We start from the raw sequence: 19,938 nt of genomic DNA, 5'->3' as shown, positions 1-19,938 counted from the left end.
CAATGATGTTTCTCCCTCCCCTCTCTCTGTCCCCCTTCCTCTCTCTCTGAAATCACTAAACATATCCTCAGGTGAGGATTAAAAGAAAGAGAGAGAGTGAAAAAAACCCCACATCAAAATCACAGACCAAAATCCCTGCCTTCACTTCCTCAGGGAGCTGACATTCTTGCATGGGGGAAATTAAAAATAAGTAACATTAAGAATAAATAAATAACCTCAACTGGTGTGGCTCAGTGGATTGAGCACGGGCCTGCGAACCAAATGGTTGACGGTTCGATTCCCAGACAGGGCACAGGCCTGGGTTGCAGGCCAGGTCCCCTGTGGGGGTCACTTGAGAGGCAACCACACACGGATGTTTCTCTCCATCTCTATCTCCCGCCCTTCCCCTCTCTCTAAAAATAAATAAATAAAAATTTAAAAATAAATAAAAATCAATTAAAAAAATGAAGTAAAATAAGTAACCGACCAATGGCGATAAGAGCTAAGAAGGAGTAGGAGGCCCGGAATGGGGATTTGAGGGGTGGGGCCTGGTGGGGCGGGACCGGGAGGGGTGGGCGTGGCGTTAACAGGGCACTGGGAAGGAGCAGAGACGCGAGGACAAGGATTCTGTGAAGCAAGACAGTTGTGGAAACTGAGGCTCAGAGAGGCAAAGTCTCTTTCCCGCCGTTGTCCAGCCAGCAAGTAGCAGGGCTGAGATTTGACGGGGGCCGAAGGCCGAGGATGCTCTGAGCCCCACACCGGGAGGAAAACCCAGCTCTGGGCTTGGATTACTAGAGCGGATGGTTTTGAAACATCTGCTATGGACCAGGCGCGACGCTCAGCCCTGAACGATCTCTCTGGGGCTTCCGAATGCACTTCTCGGGGACTCCGATGCCTCACCTGTCAAATGGGGATAATAACACCTGCTTCTCGGGGACGTTCTGAGAATTCAAAGGGCTTAGAGTGGCGCTTACACATAAGGAGCGCTCAGTAAACGTTAGGGATTCACTCGACAAATATTTATAGAGCCCCTCCGGGGTGTCAGGCCCTGTGCTAGGCTGGGGACATGGCAGGGAACCACCCAGCTGGAACTCCCTGCCCTCGCGGGGCTCCTGATGCTGTGAAGAAGACAGTCACTTACGCAGAGAAATGGGGGGTATGCGGGGTGATAACAACTGTGGAGAAAAATAAAGCAGCCGTAATGGCTACATGGTGGGTGCTGCATAGAACAAAGAGATCAGAGAGGGCTTCTTTCAGGAGGTGGCCTTTCAGCAGACGCCTGAAGAAGAGGAGGGAGCCAGCCATTCCTTCCAGGTGGAGGGATCAGCAAGTGCAAAGGCCCTGCGGTTGGAGGGGTTTTGGTGTGTGGGAGGAACAGCCAGGAGGCCACAGTGACTGGAGCTGAGTGAGCAAGGGGGACAGGGAGGGAGGGAGGGAGGTGAGGGCCGAGGGGCCGAGGGACTTGCGGATCCTGCAGGGTCTTGCGGGCCACCCGGTTTGGCTTTTACTTTGAGTGAGACAGGAGCCAGGGAGAGTTGTGAGCAGGGGAGTTTCCTGAACTCACTGAAGTCTCTCATCATCATTATTGTTGCTGCGGTTACTGTTCTTTTTATTCCCATGTTAAGGTAGAGTCTCACCCACTTGGCAAAGGCACCCTCCCGCTGCCCACCAGGGGGCGCTAGAGGCTGGGCGCGGGGTTTGGGGAGGGGGGGTGCCTCGTCCCGCCCGCCCCCCCCACTCCGCCCCTCCCTGCCCTCCTCCTGGCTCCAGGCCCCACCCGGCTCAGACAGCTCCGGACGGGACCGCGAGCACAAGCCGCTCCGCGGGCTTCTCTGATCCCCGCGGGACCCCCACCCAGTCCGCCCGTCCTGTCCAGCCGCCGGCGCGCCCCATCGGTGAGTGGCCCCCGACCGCGGCTGTCGCCACCCAGCCCCCGCCCAGGGAGCTCTGGAGTCAGCCCTGGTACCCGATTAGTGCCCTGCTGGCCCAAGACCCTCAGTCCCCACCCCACCCTGTGTAACGGTCTCCCCCGAGTCCCCAGTCCCTCCTAAAACCTGGCTCTTCTCCTCTCCCAGCCCCTTCCAGTCTGTAACAGTGTCCCCCACTCTCCGGGTCCCTCCCAGTCTTGCCCAGCCCCCCCCCAACTCCTCCCCCAGCCTCCACCAGTTGCTCTCAACTTTGCCCAAATCCTCCCAGCTAGAGGAGATCCCCTCCTCGGTGTCTCCCCACCGCCTTCATCCATCCTTGTCCTCCTTGGTCCTCCTCCCACCCAAGAGTTGTTCTCCCACCTCACCAGCCCCATCGCGGTCCAGCCACCCCAAGCGTCCTTCCAGCACAACCCCCAGACCCCTCCCTCCTTAGGACACTACCCAGGCCCCTCTCCTCTGCTGCCATCCCAGCTCTCAGCTGCTGCCTCTTCTTTACCTTTTCTTCCCAGACTCTTCCCCTCCCCTCCTTTTTTTGAAAATCACTATGATTTTCTGAAGTTTTAACATACTTCATTTGCAATTATTTCTGATGCTCAAATTGTCCCACCGTTGGCCAGTGGGGCCCCTTTAGGCGGGGTCCTGTGTCCCCCCACCCTTCTTGGAGCACTTCCCCTCTCTCCCATCCGGGCTCACTTCTTTCCATGCAACAACTCCAGAGTCAGCCACTTCTCTAAGGAGCCCCGGTTTCTTGTAGTGGAAAATGATATTTAGAGATATGAGCAAAAGCTGGTTCTGTGAACAGACTAGTAAGATTATAAGCATCTACTTAGACTGATCAGAACAAAACAGACAAACAAAAGCAAAGACACAAATGACTGGTAGCAAGAATGAAAGAGAGGACATCACTACAGATCCCACAGAAAATGAAGGGCTGGGAAGGGCATAGAGAACACAGCCTGAGCGCTGGGGGTGCTCACTGCTGCTGGGGTGGTAATTCGTTCTCTCTGGAACTCTTTAGACCTACGGAGAGGAGTGCAGGCTGCAGGGTCAGGCTGCTTGGAGTCCCAGTGTTAGCACTTTCTAGCCCGTTGGGCAAGTTATTGTTGTCTTTCCAAGCCTCCATTTCCTGGTCAGAAAAGTGAGGATAATAATAGCCCTACCTTATGAGGCTGTTATGAAGATTACATAGAGCTGTGCCTGGCATTCAGTGATCATGCATGCTGTTATTCTTGTGAATGCCCAAGGGCCCTGGTCACCTGGGCGCACCTGGGTGCACCTGGGCAGTTTCTCAGGTTCATTTCTCACCCCTCTTCCGGGTGTCCAGCCACCCCGTCCCTACATTTCACAGCTCAGGCCTTTCCACACACCATCCTCTCCGCCTAAATGCCCTTGTCACACCCCCCTCTGCAGGGAGCAGCTCAAAAGTCAGCCCAGCCAGAGCGTGTGGACCCTGGGGCCAGTTCATCGCGGCCCCTTCTGGTGCCCACAAGTCCACTGCCTGGCACTTCCCAGCATCACTGACTGCTTGGTGCCCAGACCCGCCACCCTCCCCCCCACTGGGGGCTCTGAGTGGGTGGGAGCTGCTCTCTGGCTTATTTCTGGGTCCATGGCTCCTGGAGTGACATGCGGAGTGATTTCAGCAACAATGTGTGAAATGATGGGAGGGGAGGAAGGAGGGAATGAAGGAATGAAGGAACGTATTGCTTCTAAGCAGCTTCTGCCGCCTTCCCTTTGCCCCTTGGTCTTCCACCACCAATTCCCCTTCTCCAGTTAATCTCTCTTCCTCCTTCGGCCATGGCCTCCTCAGTGCTAGCTGCTTCTCCCGCTCTGCCCATTCCATCCTCCTCCTCTCCCCGGTCCACCTTGCAGCTCCCTTCCTTCTCCTCTTCCTCCACCAGGCAGCCCCCCATCCACACCCTCTCCTCCTGCAGGCAGCTCTCCCCCTGCGCATCCGTCAGCCGGCAAGCTCAGTGGGTAGCGCGCAGCCGCCATGTTCAGCTGGCTGAAGCGGAGTGGGGCGCGGGGCCAGCAGCCCGAGGCCATCCGCACGGTGACCTCGTCCCTCAAGGAGCTGTACCGCACCAAGCTGCTGCCCCTGGAGGAGCATTACCGCTTCGGAGACTTCCACTCGCCTGCCCTGGAGGACGCTGACTTCGACGGCAAGCCCATGGTGCTGGTGGCCGGCCAGTACAGCACAGGCAAGACCAGCTTCATCCAGTACCTGCTGGAGCAGGAGGTGCCGGGCTCGCGCGTGGGGCCTGAGCCCACCACCGACTGCTTTGTGGCCGTCATGCACGGCGAAACCGAGGGCATCGTGCCGGGCAATGCCCTCGTTGTTGACCCAGAGAAGCCCTTCCGAAAACTCAACCCCTTCGGAAACACCTTCCTCAACAGGTAGGTGTGCAGCCGAGAGCAGGGGCATCTTCTTGTCCCTCGTCCCCATCTCGGTCCCTTCCTTGTCTCTGCTTTTCCTTTCTCAGCCCCAGTTCCCTTGTCCCCACCCAACCCGTCCCCTTCCTGCTCTGCTCTTCCGCCTTCCCTAAGGCAGCAGCTCAGCCAGGGAAGCCAGCCTGTTGGGGTCGCACCCCTGCCTGGCTGGGTTGCTTTGGGCAAATGACTTGACCTCCTGGTGCCTCCCTTATCCTCATCTGGAAAATGGGCATGACCGTGGTCCCCATTCTACAGGAGTGTTTGGAGGACTAAAGGAATTACAATGCATACAAGTGCTGAGAAAAGCACCTAGCACAAAGGAAGTGCTCAGGAAACATCAGCTCTAGTTTTTAGAAAGAGATTTTATTTATGTTTAGAGAGAGGGGAAGGGAGGGATAAAGAGAGGGAGAGAAACATCGACGTGATAGAACCTCAATCGGTTTTCTCTCAAATCCACCCTGACCCAGGGGGACCCAACCGGCAACCCAGGCATGTGGCCTGACAGGGAATCGAGCTGGCGACCCTTTGCTTTGCGGGAAGATGCCCAGCCAACTGAGCCACACGGGTCAGGGCACAGCTCAAACTTTTTAATAGTTACTTCTCTCTGTCCTGATCTTCCTTTCCTCTTTAAGTCTTCTCTTCTCGGAACCTGATTGGACCTCTCTGAGCCGTCCTTTCCTCCTGTCTCTCTCTGCAGCGACTGACCCCTGCCCTTCTTTCCACGCCAGGTTCATGTGCGCCCACCTCCCCAATCAGGTCCTGGAGAGCATTAGTATCATTGACACTCCCGGCATCCTGTCGGGCGCCAAACAGAGAGTGAGCCGTGGTGAGTGGAGCTGGGACTCCCGGGTCTGAGGGAGGAGGGCGCCGGGTCTCTGCTAGGACTTGCCCCTGTGTCAGCTGGCCTTGAGCTGGCTGCGAAGGGAGGGGTAGCTGGTGGAAGGGAGGCTGCGATTCCCCGGCGTTGGCGCCCGTTGCCGGTGGGGGAAGCGGGTGGGTGTGCAAGTGTGAACAGGCTGCAGCTGCAGGTCCGGGCGGGCGGGAGGACGAAAAGAGAGACGGAGAGAGACACAAAGTCAGAGACAGCAAGACGAGAGGCCCCGCGGGGAGGCCCTGGGCGCTGGGCGCCCCTGGCTGGGTCTGGGCCACAGACGGGGCTGAGCAGGGCCTGGGAGGGGGAATCTGGGCGGGGGCCAAGGCCGGGCCTGGAATTTATAAACAGCTGTGCAGGGGGAGCGGCGGGAGGCGAATTCCAGCGGGGCCTGCAGGGCCCGGCCCCCACCGCTGCCCAGCGCCGCTCAGCATCTGCGCCCCGCACCCCTAGCCCGGCGCGTCTCTCTCCCTCCCCGCGCTCCGGAGGCCAGGAACTGGGGCAAAGGAGGCTGCAGTGCCGGCCAGAGGGGACCGGGAGGGTGGGCCGCGGGGCAGGGCGAGGGCGAGGGCGCGGAGGGTTACTGTGTCCCTGGCTGCGGCCCAGCGGGCGCGTGTCCCCGGGGAGAAAGGCAGGGGCAGCTGCAGAAGCGATTGGGTGGGCGCCTTGCCAGCGGGCGGGGGAGGCAGGAGGGCGGGGGGGGATTCCTGGGATAATGGAACGGAGTGGGGTCTCCAGCCAATGCAGGGGTGCTGGGTGGGGACCCCCAAGGCAGTGGGGAGGGGGGAGAGTAGAGAACGGGGTCTGCTTCTCCGCGGCAGTGAGGGTAGAGGAAGAGGAGAGTCTGTCTGCCTGTGTGTGTCTGTCTGGGCGTCTGCGCCTGTGACTGGCTGACTGTGACTTCGTGTGCCTCTGAAGAACCGTGGGGGACTTCAGGGACTGTGTGTGACTATGTACGTGATGGCCTCTCTGTGTACAGTCTTGTGCTTGTGTGTGCAAGTGAGGGGCGTGTGTGCAGGCGCGTGTGTTCCGTGGAACTGTGTGTACTCGCGTCTGTGGGGCTGCCTGTGGGTCTGGAAGGGTGTGTGTGGGGGGGTTGTGTGTGTACGTTGTGAGTGTGGCGGTGCCTGTGCGTGCATGCTGGTGTGCACGCGGTTACTTTGTGGGAGTCTCGGCGTCTTTGGGATGGCATGACCACGGATGCCTGTGTAGGTACTAGATTGTGTGCAAGAGTGTGTCTGGGAGTCTGCACCTTGCAGCATGTGAACACGTGTGTGCTGGGCGTGCGCCTGCGTGAGCATCGGGGGGCTGCCTCTGTGTGTAATATCTGTGAGCGCGCACGTGCGTGACTGCAGCGTAATGGAGCCCCCTGGCGGGGTCCAACCGGGGCTCTGTTATTTTTAAGTGATGGGACCTTGGGCAAGCGACTTAACCACTCTGTGCCTCAGTTTCCTCATCTGTAAAATGGGACTAATAATGGTATCGGCCCCTAGGTTGCACCGTGGGTTAAAATTAAGTGTCGAAATGTGCAGAGCACTGAAAACCCGTCTGTGGCACACAGTAGGTGCTCTGGAAGGGACTTTCCCGGTGTGAGTGCACATGGGCCCGGCTCCTCTCTGCCACGTCTCCTATTCCCACGCTGACTCAATCTTCCTCCTCCTTCCCTCCTATATGAGACATACTTTCCAAATCCGGGCTGGTGTGTGTGTCTGTGTAGACACTGGGGAGGAGGGGGGCCCAGCTGCCGTCCCTCTGGTGACCCGGCCCTTCCTCCCCCCAAACAATGTCCCCCACTGTCCCATCCAGTCCCCAGCAGCCACCAGGAGTCTGCTTCCTCCTTGGGAGGATGGGCTCGGCACCAGCTCCCCAGCTGAGCAGGGAGGCCAGTGAGGGCTCTGGTGGCCTCCTTCCTGTGTGTCTTGAGGAAATCCCTTAATGTCTCTGTGCCTCAATGTCCTCATCTGGAAAATGGGCATCATAAACATGTCTGCCTTCCCAGGGTTGTTTTGTGAGGAATCAGGAAAAACATGAAGTGGTGTCAGGCGAGTCAGCTCTGGCTCCTGTTCAGCCAGTTAACTCCTCATCCTCCTTCCTGCCCCCTCCCAAACCCCTCCACTCCGAGGTCCCTCCTCCCTCCTCCCTCCTCCAAAAGCCCTCCCTGATCCTCCAGCCTGGATCAGGCACCCCCTCTGGGCCCCTGCAGCTCCCTGGGCTCCCCCATCCTGGCCTGACCACTCTGGGGACAGGTCTGTGTCCCCGGGGGACTGTGAGCCCAGTAGGGATAGGACGGGGCTGCCTGAGCAAGCTGTACCCTCAGCACAGAGCAGGCATCTCTGGGGACAGTCCCTGATGACCCCCCCCCCCCACAGTGCCTGATATGACTAATAGCTGTGGAGCACCTTACCATGCGCTCAGTGCTGTTTTTTGTTCTTTTAACAGTTTTATTGGGCTCTGATTTACTTGCCTAAAACTCACCCATTGTAAGTGTATAGTTCAGTGCCAGGTACTGTTTTAAGCTCTTTAGATACATTAGCTCATTCATATTCTTCTTCTTCTTCTTCTTCTTTTTTTTTTTTTTTTTTGAAGATTTGATTTGTTTTTATTTTTTAAAAGATTTTATTTATTTATTTTGGGCAGAGGGGAAGGGAGAGAGAAAAAGAGAGAGAGAAACATCAATGTGTGGTTGCCTCTAGCACGCCCCTTATTGGGGCACATGCCTGGCCCGCAACCCAGGCATGTGCCCTGACTGGGAATCGAACCGGTGACCCTTTGGTTCACAAGCCAGCACTATTTCCACTGAGCCACACCAGCCAGGGCTCATTTATATTCTTTTAATCTTCACAAGAGCCCTATGAGGTCTGTTTTATTATGATTTCCATTTTACAGAAGAGGAGAGGCTCAGAGAGGTTTCCTATTTGCTTAAGGCCACACAGTTGATGGGGCAGAGCTGGGATTCAAACCCAGGTCTTATGCTCCCGAGCAAAGCATGGGAGCGACCGGTGCAAATGAGTGAGTGAGTGGGGAAAGGTAGGAATGAATGCAGCCATTGTCGGGATGGGCGCTCCACTAAGGCAAGGGCCTTGTCTGTGTGTCCTCTGTGGTGTCAGGACCTGGCCCACACCAAGACTCAGTAAGTAGTGTTAAATAAATTAAAAAATATTTAGCCCTGGCTGGTGTGGCCCAGTGGGTTGAGCGCCAGCCTGTGAATCAAAGGGTCACCGGTTCGATTCCCAGTCAGGGCACAGGCCTGGGTTTCAGGCCAGGTCCCCATTAGGGGACACCTGAGAGACAACCACACATTGATGTTTCTCTCCCTCTTTCTCCCTCCTTTCTCCTCTCTCTAAAAATAAACAAATAAAATCTTTAAAAAAGTATATTTAACATCTGCCATGGCAAGATGTTAAATCTTGCCCACATGAACTCTAGTTGCTGGATTGTGGGGAGATTGACAGGTCTGGGGTGGGGCCAGGGTGATGGAGGTACTTGGGGGACTGGGGAGGGATTCCACAGAAGCAAAGTCGTTAGAAAACACTTCATGTATTAACAACTTGTACATTGGGGCCAATGCACACCGCTAATATCTGCTGAGTGCATTGATGGATGGATGGATGGATGGATGCATGAATGAATGAATGAATGGGGGTGATTGCCCCCTGTAGCTAGGTGGCTTGAGGGACTGGGGCCAGAGTGAGGGGGAACTTGGGGGACCTGTGGAGGCAGAGCAGTGGGATACTCTGGGGATACTCTGGGGACCTGGGCTGTATCATAAAGACAAGGATTTTGACTGGACAGCCCGATATCGACCCGGAGGAGCGGGCGCCTCCGCACGGCCAGAGGTGGGGCCTGATCTCGGTGCCCTCCCCCAGGCTATGACTTCCCCGCGGTGCTGCGCTGGTTCGCCGAGCGCGTGGACCTCATCATCCTGCTGTTCGACGCGCACAAGCTGGAGATCTCCGACGAGTTCTCCGAGGCCATCGGCGCCCTGCGCGGCCACGAGGACAAGATCCGCGTGGTGCTCAACAAGGCCGACATGGTGGAGACGCAGCAGCTGATGCGCGTCTATGGGGCGCTCATGTGGGCGCTGGGCAAGGTGGTGGGCACGCCCGAGGTGCTGCGCGTCTACATCGGCTCCTTCTGGTCCCAGCCCCTCCTGGTGCCCGACAACCGGCGCCTCTTCGAGCTGGAGGAGCAGGACCTCTTCCGCGACATCCAGGGCCTGCCGCGCCACGCTGCCCTGCGCAAGCTCAATGACCTGGTGAAGAGGGCCCGGCTGGTGCGGGTGAGCAGTCCTGGGGGGACCGACAGGTGGCAGTAGTGAGGGGCGGGGAGGCAGGGGCATCTCCAGGCTTTCCTCTGACCCACCTCTACTTGGCTGCTAATCGTGGACATACCAATCAACTCTCTGATGGGTTCGTTGTCTAATCTGAGACGGTCCTCCAGGTTGGGCCATTCTGGTGCACGGTGGACTGGGGGAAGCCGACTGCATGGAGACTTGTTCCTCTCCCAGTGCGTTCAGGTCTCTCTGTCTCTTTCCATGTCTCCCTGTCTCTTCTCTCTTCTATTGTTCCTTCATTTATCACCTACAGCCAAAACGTACCATGTCCCACCCAGGACTCCTGGGTCACTCAGCAAAAGCCAAGCCCTCCCTGTGGTCCACAGACCACCCCTTCCACCCTCCATCCCCACTCCCATCCCTCTCTGTCCTCATCTTCTGCTCCCTCCCTTCCTACCACTCATTGTACTCCTCACTGGCCTCCTCAGTCCTACCTCAGGGCCTTTGCACTTGCCTTTTCCTCTTCCAGGAGACGTCCCCATCCCCACCCCTCTCCCACCTGGTTCATTTGTCACCTCTTTCTTGTCTTTACTCAAGTGTCACCTCTCAGGAAGTTTTCCCTGCCTGCCCTCCCTTTTTATAAAAATAACTACCCACCCCTGCCCTGCTTTATTTTGTTTAATTTATGTATTTATTTAGAGAGAGGGAAGGGAAGGACAAAGAGAGGGAAAAAAACATCATGTGCAAGAAATGCATCGATCTGTTGCCTCTTGCATGTCCTCACCCAGGCACGTGCCCTGACTGGGAATTGAACTGGCAACTTTTTGGTTTGCAGGCTGGTGCCCAGTCCACTGAGCCGCACCAGCCAGGACCACCGGTTGCAGTTTTTTTTCATAGTGGTCATTACTACCTGGCCCTATGTTATCCATTCATTGGGGTTCGGTGTTTCCTGCCGTCTCTCCTCCACTTGCATTTCAGCTCCACAGAAGCAGGGCTCTTTCTTTCTTTGAATTTGTTCCCTGCTGTATCCCGAGCCCCTGGAACGGAGTTGGTGCTCAGTAAATATTTATTGAACAAATGACATTGAACAAGCATTCGCAGTGAACAAAATCTCTTCCATGCCTGGCCCTGTGCCAGGTGGTGCAGGGCAGTCCTGGCCCCAGACAGTAAAGACCCAGCGTGGTCGGGGCTGGGACTGGGGAAGCCCAGGGGGAATCAGAGAAGGCTGCTTGGAGGAAAGGGCACCTGAGCTGCAAACTGGAGGATGAGGAGGACAAGGAGAAGGGATTCAAGACAGTGGGAGCAGCAAGCATATGGACCGCCGTTGAGAACATGGCAAGTTCAAGGAAGAGGGAAAATGCCAGCTGGATACAGTGCAGGTGGTAGCAGTAACTGCATCTGAAGCTGGGGGTGGGGGGGTTGGGGACTGTGGGAGTGGAGCACCCAGAGCTGTGGCCAGGAACGTGCATTTTGTCCCAAGGGCACTGGGGAGCCATGGCAGGGTTCAGAGCAAGAGAGGGACAGCATCAGACTCCAGCTGCCTTCTGGAGGGTGGATTCAAGGGTGGTGAGGCCGGGGCACAGACCAGGGGGAGGCTGGGCACTAAGGAACAAGGCGGAGCCTGGATCGGGGACAGGGCCTGGGGAGGTGGCAGAGAGCACTGTTTTCGGAGCGATTTTGGAGGCCAGATGGAACATTCATGGGGGAGGTTGCCAGGATGGAGGTGGGGCAGGAAGCTGGGCGAGCAGGGCGGCCCAGAAGGTTATGGGGGGTGGTGGAGAGTGGAGGAGCCAGAGGTGTTGGTTTAAGGAGCAGCAGAGAGGTGAGTCAGAGCCCCTGCCCCCACCCCAGGAATCCTCCCCGGGAGGGAGTGGCCCGGTGTGGACTGGGCCTTCAGAATCCACCTTTCTTTCCTTCTCCGCCCAGGCTGCGGCCTATCTCCTCCCGTCTCTCTGTTTCTGTCTCTGCCTGTACAATCCTTGTTTCCACCTTGTTCTCAGTTTCTCTCTCTCTTCTTTGTCTAGCTTTTTATTCTTCTTCCCTCCTTCCCTCTCCCTTTCTCTCCCCTCTCTGTCTCTCCTCCTCTCCCTGAATCTCTCATTCATTCTCTGCCTCTCTTTTCCTCTGTCCTCTCCTCTCCCCCTCTGTCTTATTCTCTTCCTCTCTCTCCTCTCTCTCCCTCATCCTATCAATCATCTATGTATCCACCTATCTATCCCCCTCTCTGCCTTCCCTCCCGTGGTTCGCTCTTCCCCCCTGACCCAAGGACTCCAGGCCCCAGGCCCCTTCACGGAGGCAGCGCAGGAGCTGGAGCCCAGGGTCCCAGGGCCGAGGGGCAGGGTCGGGCGGGACACCTGGTGCCCCCGCTGGACAGGAGGCGACTCCGGAAACCTGGACAAACCCCGGAGTCCGAGTCCGGGACCCAAGCCCGGGCCCACCCCTCCCTCCCACCTTATCTCTTCCTGGCACCTTCCCCTGCTTCCTCTCTGGAAAAGCCATCAGCTCCCTCCCGCCTCGCCCCTTCAGGGTCCCCGAGTAGCCGCCCTTAGGCCCCGCCCTCTCACCCGCTTCCATTGGCCCGCTCTCACAGGCCACGCCCACCACCCGCCCACACCCCTTCCCTGATAGGCCCCTCGGACACCTATAGACAGTTCTTCCTGCAGATCCTCCAGTAGCTCCCCAAGGCTGCACGGAGCGCAGGGCACACTGTGACCAAGACCCTGCCCCAAGTCACCGGCTCTTGATTCTGCTCATGATTCCCCCTCTCCCCACGTATGATTCTGCCTCCGTTGGTCCCACCGTCAAACGCGCTCTCCCCCAAGGATACAAGGCCTTTCTGGACTCCTGGGAGCCACCTCTCTTCACGAGGTCGAGTGTGGATGAGCCTTTTGGCTCTGCCCTTCCGCTGAAGCCAGAGCTGCCAGGAGGGGATTTCGCTGGGCTGGGATACCTGAGGCCACGGTCTCAGGAGGGTCCGCATCTCCAGAGGCCAAATGCCCTCAACCTTCATGCTGAGCGTCTCTCCGAGCGGCCCAGGGACATTCATTTAACAAACAGGGAGTGCCTGCCACGTGCCCCTTTGCTGTTCCAAGTCCTGGAGGTGCAGCAGGGAGCCAATTGCTTTATAATGGGGAGTGGATATTAAGTAATCTATAATACCATATTGTACATGACAAGGATTATGAAGAAAAATGAAGCAGAGGAAAGAGAGACTGGTGAGCAGCTATTTTAGGGACGTCAGGGAGGATGTCCCCGAGGAGGTATTTGAGCAGCAGCCTGAAGGAGGGGAAGGGGCAGCTGAGTGGAGATGTGGGGGAGACCAAACCAGGCAGAGGGGGCGGCAAGTGCAAAGGCCCTGAGGAAAGAACAGGTTTGAACCAGGAGCCAGGGTGGCTGGAGGAGACAGGCTGTGGAGGTAGGCAGGGGTGAAGATTCAGAACCAGCCAGAGTCACCGAAATTTTTAGCATTCTAGATATATGATTCATTTAATAAGTATTTTTAATTGAACACTTAAGATCATTCATGCCAGGCCAAAGAGCCTCCCTCCCACCCCTGACCCTCCCAGTTCTCTAGTCCTCTTCCCTAGAGGCAGCTCCGGAAGCAGTTTCTTGTGCCTTTCCCGAGGGATAATGCTTTTATGTAACCGTATGCATTTAATTATTTAGCTTTCTGCTTAACATGGGACATAGTATACTCGTTACTCCCCCCCCCTTGTTTGTTTTTTGATAACGTATGAGACTGTGGCTCAGAGGTTTCCTAGTGCATTAGTTTATTCTACAAATATTTCTTGAGTGTTTTCCGGGCACATTGTGCTGGAGCTGAGGGCAGAGAGAACAATTAAGGTCCCAGCCCTCCTGGAGCTCACATTCTGATGGAAAGAGACAGAATACATAAACCACCAGATAAATCAAATAATGATGAATGGCGATCAATGTTGTGAACAGAATAGCAGTGAAGCTAGAAAACCATTGGATGGTGGCGGCTGGGGCACCTGCTTGCCATTGGATGGCCTGTGTGAGGAGGCGGCCTCCACAGGAGGCTGAGGGAGCCAGCAGCATGTGCAAAGGCCCTGAGGTGGGAAAGGGGTTGGCATCTGGTAAACCCAGGAGTGCAGGGGAGGAAGCTGGAGCAGTGACTGGGGGGAGATACTGTTGGATGAGGCGGCAGGAGCTAAATCATATAGAGCAGTGTTTCCCAAACCTTTCTGTCTCAGGGCCTTAAAATTATTGTGACCCCACAGAATTTGTCTGGGCTACATCTGTCTGTGTTGGCCGTGCTAGAATTGACAGCTGAGAAAACTTTAAAAAAAAAGATTTTATTTATTTTTAGAGAGAGGGAGAGGGGAAAGGAGGGAGAGAGGGAGAGAAACACCAACGTATGATTGCCTCTTGTGCACCCTGGCCTGCAACCCAGGCATGTGCCCTGACTGGGAATTGAACAGAGGACCCTTTGGTTCACAGGCCAGTGCTCAATCCACTGAGCGATGCCAGGCAGGGTGGAAACCTGTGTTTTAATGGGCCCACCAGGGGACTGTGAGGCAGGCTCAGGTGAGCACTCTCTCCCTACAGGTTCACACGTACATCATCAGCTACCTGAAGAAGGAGATGCCCTCCGTGTTTGGGAAGGAAAACAAGAAGAAGCAGCTGATCCTCAAGCTGCCCGTCATCTTCGCTAAGATTCAGCTGGAGCATCACATCTCCCCTGGCGACTTTCCTGACTGCCAGAAGATGCAGGTGGGAGGCCTCCCGGGATGGGGTGGAGGGGTGTGGGGAAGGTGGGCTTCTGTGGCTCTGGGATGGACCTGGAAAACGAGAGGGCTGGGTGGCAGGTTCTGGAAAGCACCTTCTGCAAATGGTTCCATGGGAACCATTTGAGTTTTATAAGTTAAGATAAAGGAGTGAAGGAACCGTCCCCACCCCCGAAATAACTGTGGCTTAATTAAGATAGAAGTGTATTTCTCTCTTTCATAAATGTCCTGGAAGATGATTTAGGACTGGTTTGGTGCTTCCCAGAGCCAGGGACCCAACTTTTCTTAGTTCCCCTCCATGCCTGGCCTCCCGGCCCAAGAACCCCTCATGGTACAAAATGGCTGTGGAAACTCCAGCCCTCGTGTCTGCACTCCAGCCAGCAAGAAGGAGATGGAGAAGGGAAGCTAGTGGGACAGTCTGTCTCTTTATACAACAGTGCTGTCCAATAGGACTTTCTACAATGATGAAAGTGTTTTACGCTGTGCTGGCCAATATGGTAACCACTAGCCACATTAGAACTGACATTTTAGGTTTTATTTAATTTCATCTCATGTCAATTTAAATAACCACATGTGGCTCCTGTATTGAACAGGGGGATTCTACTAAAGTTGCACTTGTGACTTGTGCTGACATTCGGTTGGCCAGTACTTCGTCAGGGGGCCACAGCCAACTGCAAGGGATGCTGGGAAGTGTAGTCTTTCCCTTAGGTGGCCCAGAACCCAGGTAATGGAGCAGGCGTGACCAAATCAGCGTGGACACAGAAGTCCAGGCTCAGGCACGGAGGCGGGGCCTCATCCCTGCCCAGGCTGAGCCTGTTCTGAGGCTGATCCTCAAAGTCTGTGACCTTTGGGCCTGCGGGGTGTCCAAGCCCAGACTGAGGAATTATGGTAGGGTGAATTTTTACTTTGGCCGCTTACTAGTGCCGTGAACTTGCATAAGTCACTTCGTTTTCTGAGCCTCGGTTTCTTCAACTGGAAAATGGGCATCCTGCCGGTATCTACCTGTTGCCGTGAGTACTGAATCAGCTAATGCTTGCCAACCCCTTGGAACCGTGCCTGGCTCAGAGTTTGCACTGGATGAAGATTCTTCACCCTTAGCACTACTGACATTTGGGGCCAGAGAATTTGTCGTTGCACGATGGTTAGTGGCATTCCTGGCCTGTCTAGAGGCAATAAAAAGTGTCTCTGGACCTTGCCAACTGTCCCCTGGCAGGGAGGGGGCACCATCACCCCTGGTTGAGAACCGCTGGGCTAGGTAAATAGCAGCTGTTGCTATTACGCTGACATTTTTATCCAGATAAATTCATCAAGCCTTTCCTACCCCCAAGTGAGGGGAGTGCTCATTGTTAACCTGTCTTACCCATGTGGAAACTGAGGCCCAGAAAGGAGAAGCCACCTGCCTGTAGACACACAGCTGCTAAGTGGCAGAGCTGGGTGGGACCCCCACAGCTTGGCCTTGGAGTCCTGCCCCCACCCATTTCACCGTTCATACTCCCATCTCTTTTTCTTTTGTAAAGATGTCATTAATTTATTTCTAGAGAGGGGAAGGGAAGGAGAAAGAGAGGGAGAGAAACGTCGAAGTGTGAGAGATGTATCCATCCGTTGCCTCTCCCACGCCCCTAACTGGGGACATGGCTCACAACCCAGGCATGTGCCCTGGGTTGAACTGGGGTGAACTTACGGTTCACAGGCTGGAGCTCCATCCACTGAGCCGCACCAGCCAGGGCTCGCACCCCCATCTCTCTATGGTCAAGACCAGTGGGTCACTCTGCCTTGGCTTTGGAAATTAATGTGGTGCCATAACACGGGTCAGCCTGTGTTGTCACTCCCCCAAGGTGGGTGACGGAGAGCTGCCGAGCTGAGAAGCTGTGTGACCACAAACCCAGCCCCTCAGCTGCTCTAGCGGAAGAAGACTGCTGGGGGGGGGGGCTGGGGGGACTAGGGGGAGGGTCCAGGATCCCTTAAGGATCTGTCCATCCCAAAGCTTACCTCCACTTGTGGCGGCGAGCGCCCCAGCCCCCCATGTTGTGGAGTGACAGAGCTAACAGGGTGGCATGGATTGACTTTTCTCAACTTGTGTCGCGTTGGAGGCGCTGGCTGGGCAGAGGCCGACTCTCCAGGGCTCTGGCAAAGCTGGAGCTGATGTCGAAATGTCGAAATCCTCCTCGACCAGCTGGCAAATGGCTGCTGCTCTGAGTCATCGGAGGTCCCCCGAGCTCTGTACTGTCCAGTGATTCCAGGGCGTGCCTGGCACGGGGCGGGGGGTGGTACCACTGGGACCCTGTTGCCCAAGTCCTTTCTGAGTGGTGGGTGACAAGCAGATATTCAAACACGTCTTTCCTCTCTGTAAAGAGCTGCCACCTGAGCTGCTCAGGTATCCTGGTGCCACCAGGGGGCTGGGGGCCTTGGGGGTGGTGCCCCTGACTCCTTGGTGCCCTCCTGCCCCGCCTCACAGGAGCTGCTGATGGCCCACGACTTCACCAAGTTCCACTCGCTGAAGCCGAAGCTGCTGGAAGTTCTGGACGAGATGCTGACGCACGACATCGCCAAGCTGATGCCCCTGCTGCGGCAGGAGGAGCTGGAGAGCACCGAGGTGGGCGTGCAGGGGGGCGCTTTCGAGGGCACCCACATGGGCCCCTTCGTGGAGCGGGGGCCCGACGAGGCCCTGGAGGACGGCGAGGAGGGCTCAGATGACGAGACCGAGTGGGTGGTGACCAAGGACAAGTCCAAATATGACGAGATCTTCTACAACCTGGCGCCGGCTGACGGCAAGCTGAGTGGCACCAAGGCCAAGACCTGGATGGTGGGCACCAAGCTCCCCAACTCGGTGCTGGGGCGCATCTGGAAGCTGAGCGACGTGGACCGGGACGGCATGCTGGACGACGAGGAGTTCGCCCTGGCCAGCCATCTCATCGAGGCCAAGCTTGAGGGCCACGGGCTGCCCGCCAACCTGCCCCGCCGCCTCGTGCCGCCCTCCAAGCGGCGCCACAAGGGCTCTGCGGAGTGAGCCGGTGCTGCCTGCTGGCCCTCCCACCCCCTCGCCCCGCTGCGGCTCCCCAGCTTCGGTCAGCTGCACGCACATCCCTGGCCCACGTGCACCCTGCCTGCCCACTTTCCCGGCCGTAAGGATGGGGGTCTCTCTACCCCACCGCCTGACAGAGGGGACCAGGGGAGGGGCAAGACTTCTCTGCTCATCCTTCACACCCCTACCCACCCATCCATTTAGGCACATCACACCGATACACACACACACACACACACACACATCTATCCATTCATCAACCATTCAAGTATTTATTGAGCACCTACTACATTCAGTGATGGGGGCTCGTTCTAGGCACTGGGGATTCCAGAGAACAAAGAAGACACAGTGTCTGCCCTCACGGAGCTGACGTTCTTGGGAGAGAGATGCTACAGGTCACACACACACACACACACACACACACACACACACGCACACACACACCAGCCCTGACCAGTACCATCCTGGGTTCCGGGTAGGACCCCTCACCTCCCCCCGTAAATGAGCAGCCACTTGGTTGAAATGACTAACAGGCCCCCTGCTCTACTTCCTCTTGCCCACCCAGGCGAGGCCCTCCCACCACCCCATCATATCCTCAGGCCTTGGGGCCACTGGGGGTTCCGAGGGGAGACACAACCTCCTGCTTCCTCAGGTGGACTCCTCTTAGCCCCTCCCCCCAGCTCTGGACACAGCCTACTTTAACAAGGATCTTTAGGGGATGCAAAAGCCCCTCCGATTTTTGCTCCTACCAGACTGTGCCCACTGGGGGGTATTTCTGTCCTCTGCCCGCCTGCCTTGGGTTGAAAGCCCGGCCTGGCCCCTCCAGCTGGTGGTCATAATTTGAGACTGCTGGGGCCCAGCCTCAGGGCCCATCAGTCCATATGGAGGTATAAAAGACCCCAGGGCTTTATTTTAGTCCCCTTTCAGGGATGTCATGGGGGTACAGGCTCTTGGTGCTACAGCCCCCTCCTCCTCTTTCCTGTTGGGACCTTGTACCCCCTTTCCTGCCATCACCCCACATTAGTGCTTCATCTTGGTGGGAACCCCATGGAAAAGACGGGGAAGAGGAAAACAGAGCGCTGGATGGGATTCCCACGCTCACTACCCACCCCACCCCACATCTGGGAGGGGCCTGGGAACGGAATAGCGGCCCCACTGAGCGAATAAAGCCAAGGCTTCTTTCCATGTGGGAGTCAGGCTGTCTCGGGTCGGGCTGTGGGGGAATCGCTCTGCTCCCGACCCCCAGGGAAGGAGAGAGCCCAGGGTAGGGCCTGAGGGTGGGGGGTCGCCCCTCCAAGCTTTCAGGGGCTGGGGTGGAGGCCATGACTCAAATGCTGCGGAGCCTAATGACTCAGCCTGGGCTGGGGGCCAGAACGACATATTTTCCGAAGAAAAGTTACACTGGGGCCCTCCCTCCGGGACAGCCCTCCCTCCCACCGCCTGCTGTGGGGCCTGGGAACCGAGCCCTGGGACGTGGGGCTGTGTGCGCGCGAGCTTGGGCACAACCCGCCCCCTCCCTGTCCGCCAGCGTCCGCCCATCAACCCGGGGCACACAGCTCCTGACCCGTCACTCCCGGACTAACGGGCTCCAGGCGCGGAGCAGTGGGCGCTGCCCGCAGGACCACCACGGGTGCGCGCGCTCCCGCCCAGAGCAGCGGACACACACCCAGGACCCCACCCACGGCGGCCGAGGCGCGGCGGCCCCGCGCTCTGCCCGCCTACGCGCGCCCGTTCTCGCGGCTCCCAGCGCCCCCTGGCGGCCACTCGGGAGCTGCGCGGGCGGTGGCGGAATCCATCGCCCAGAGGTGGGGGGTGCCGGGGTGTCCAGAGCCACCATCCAGGGCCTGTCACCTGCCTCACGCTCCGCGCCAGGCCTGCGCTGAGTTGGGCTGCGGGACTCCCCGCCTGGCTCCCTCCCTCTCTGTGCCTTTTTCCTTTTTGAGTCTGGAGCAGCCTTTATGAGGCCCTGGATCCCTTGGATGGTTGCCCAGGCCCGAGGGCCTCTGAGCTTCCTTCCTTATTTGTAAACAGTTAAGATTTAGTTGATTCCAGGATGAAGTTCAGGGGCGAGACGGTAACAAGAGCTAACATTTAGATGCCAGGCACAACCTCAAGCGCTTTGTATAAATATATATATTGTCTTATTTAATCTTCGGAATAATCTGAGGCGGAAGTACTATTATCCCCATGTTACAGAGGCGGAAACTGAGTGCGCGCGTCTAGGGTTCTAATAGTGTATGTTTCTAACATTCCTCCCATATAAACTTCTCTGCTTCCAACCTCCGCATTCCGAACGCGCTTTGATTTCCAGGATTCCACGATTGGTATGCAGACCGGCTAAACGTTCTGAGATTGGGACGTATCTTGTTCCGACTCGGCATTGGTTGGCTCCGATTTTTCTTTTCTAAGAAAAATAGATTAAAAAATAATACTCAGATTTAGAAATATCCCTGGGCGGCCAGGAAAGATGTTTGGCTAGGGTGAGAGCCAAGACCCTAAGACGCATGACGGACAGGAGTCTGCAGAGAAGGGAGGAGCCGTGCACCCTTACCCAAGATGGCTGCCTCCAGCTCCTCGGCCGCTTCAGCCCCTTTACCAAGATGGCGGCCGCCGAAGTGGCCCTGGGGAGTGAACGGGACAGTTGCGCGCGCACACGCCCCAAACCGGATATCCGCTGCGGGCGCCTG

At 56.9% G+C, this 19,938-nt stretch overlaps 1 protein-coding gene across 2 annotated transcripts; it reads left to right on the top strand.

The window, feature by feature from the left end:
- The first annotated feature begins 1,741 nt into the window (after positions 1–1,741).
- On the top strand, positions 1,742–19,074 carry EHD2 (EH domain containing 2). 2 transcript variants are annotated; one of them, XM_024569450.3, is made up of 6 exons: positions 1,742–1,874; positions 3,839–4,301; positions 5,066–5,163; positions 9,075–9,487; positions 14,051–14,215; positions 16,685–19,074. In XM_024569450.3, the coding sequence occupies exons 2-6, from the start codon at positions 3,898–3,900 to the stop codon at positions 17,234–17,236; spliced, it is 1,632 nt and encodes a 543-aa protein (XP_024425218.1). In that variant the 5' UTR covers positions 1,742–1,874; positions 3,839–3,897; the 3' UTR covers positions 17,237–19,074. The 2 variants fall into 2 exon arrangements, with proteins under 2 accessions (XP_024425218.1, XP_045058853.1); XM_045202918.3 differs by having other exon boundaries at positions 1,753–1,874; positions 3,806–4,301.
- Positions 19,075–19,938: the final 864 nt, after the last annotated feature.

Source organism: Desmodus rotundus, chromosome 12, assembly GCF_022682495.2.
Source record: "Desmodus rotundus isolate HL8 chromosome 12, HLdesRot8A.1, whole genome shotgun sequence".
NCBI lineage: Eukaryota > Metazoa > Chordata > Mammalia > Chiroptera > Phyllostomidae > Desmodus > Desmodus rotundus.
This window is presented reverse-complemented; position numbering and strand designations above follow the sequence as displayed.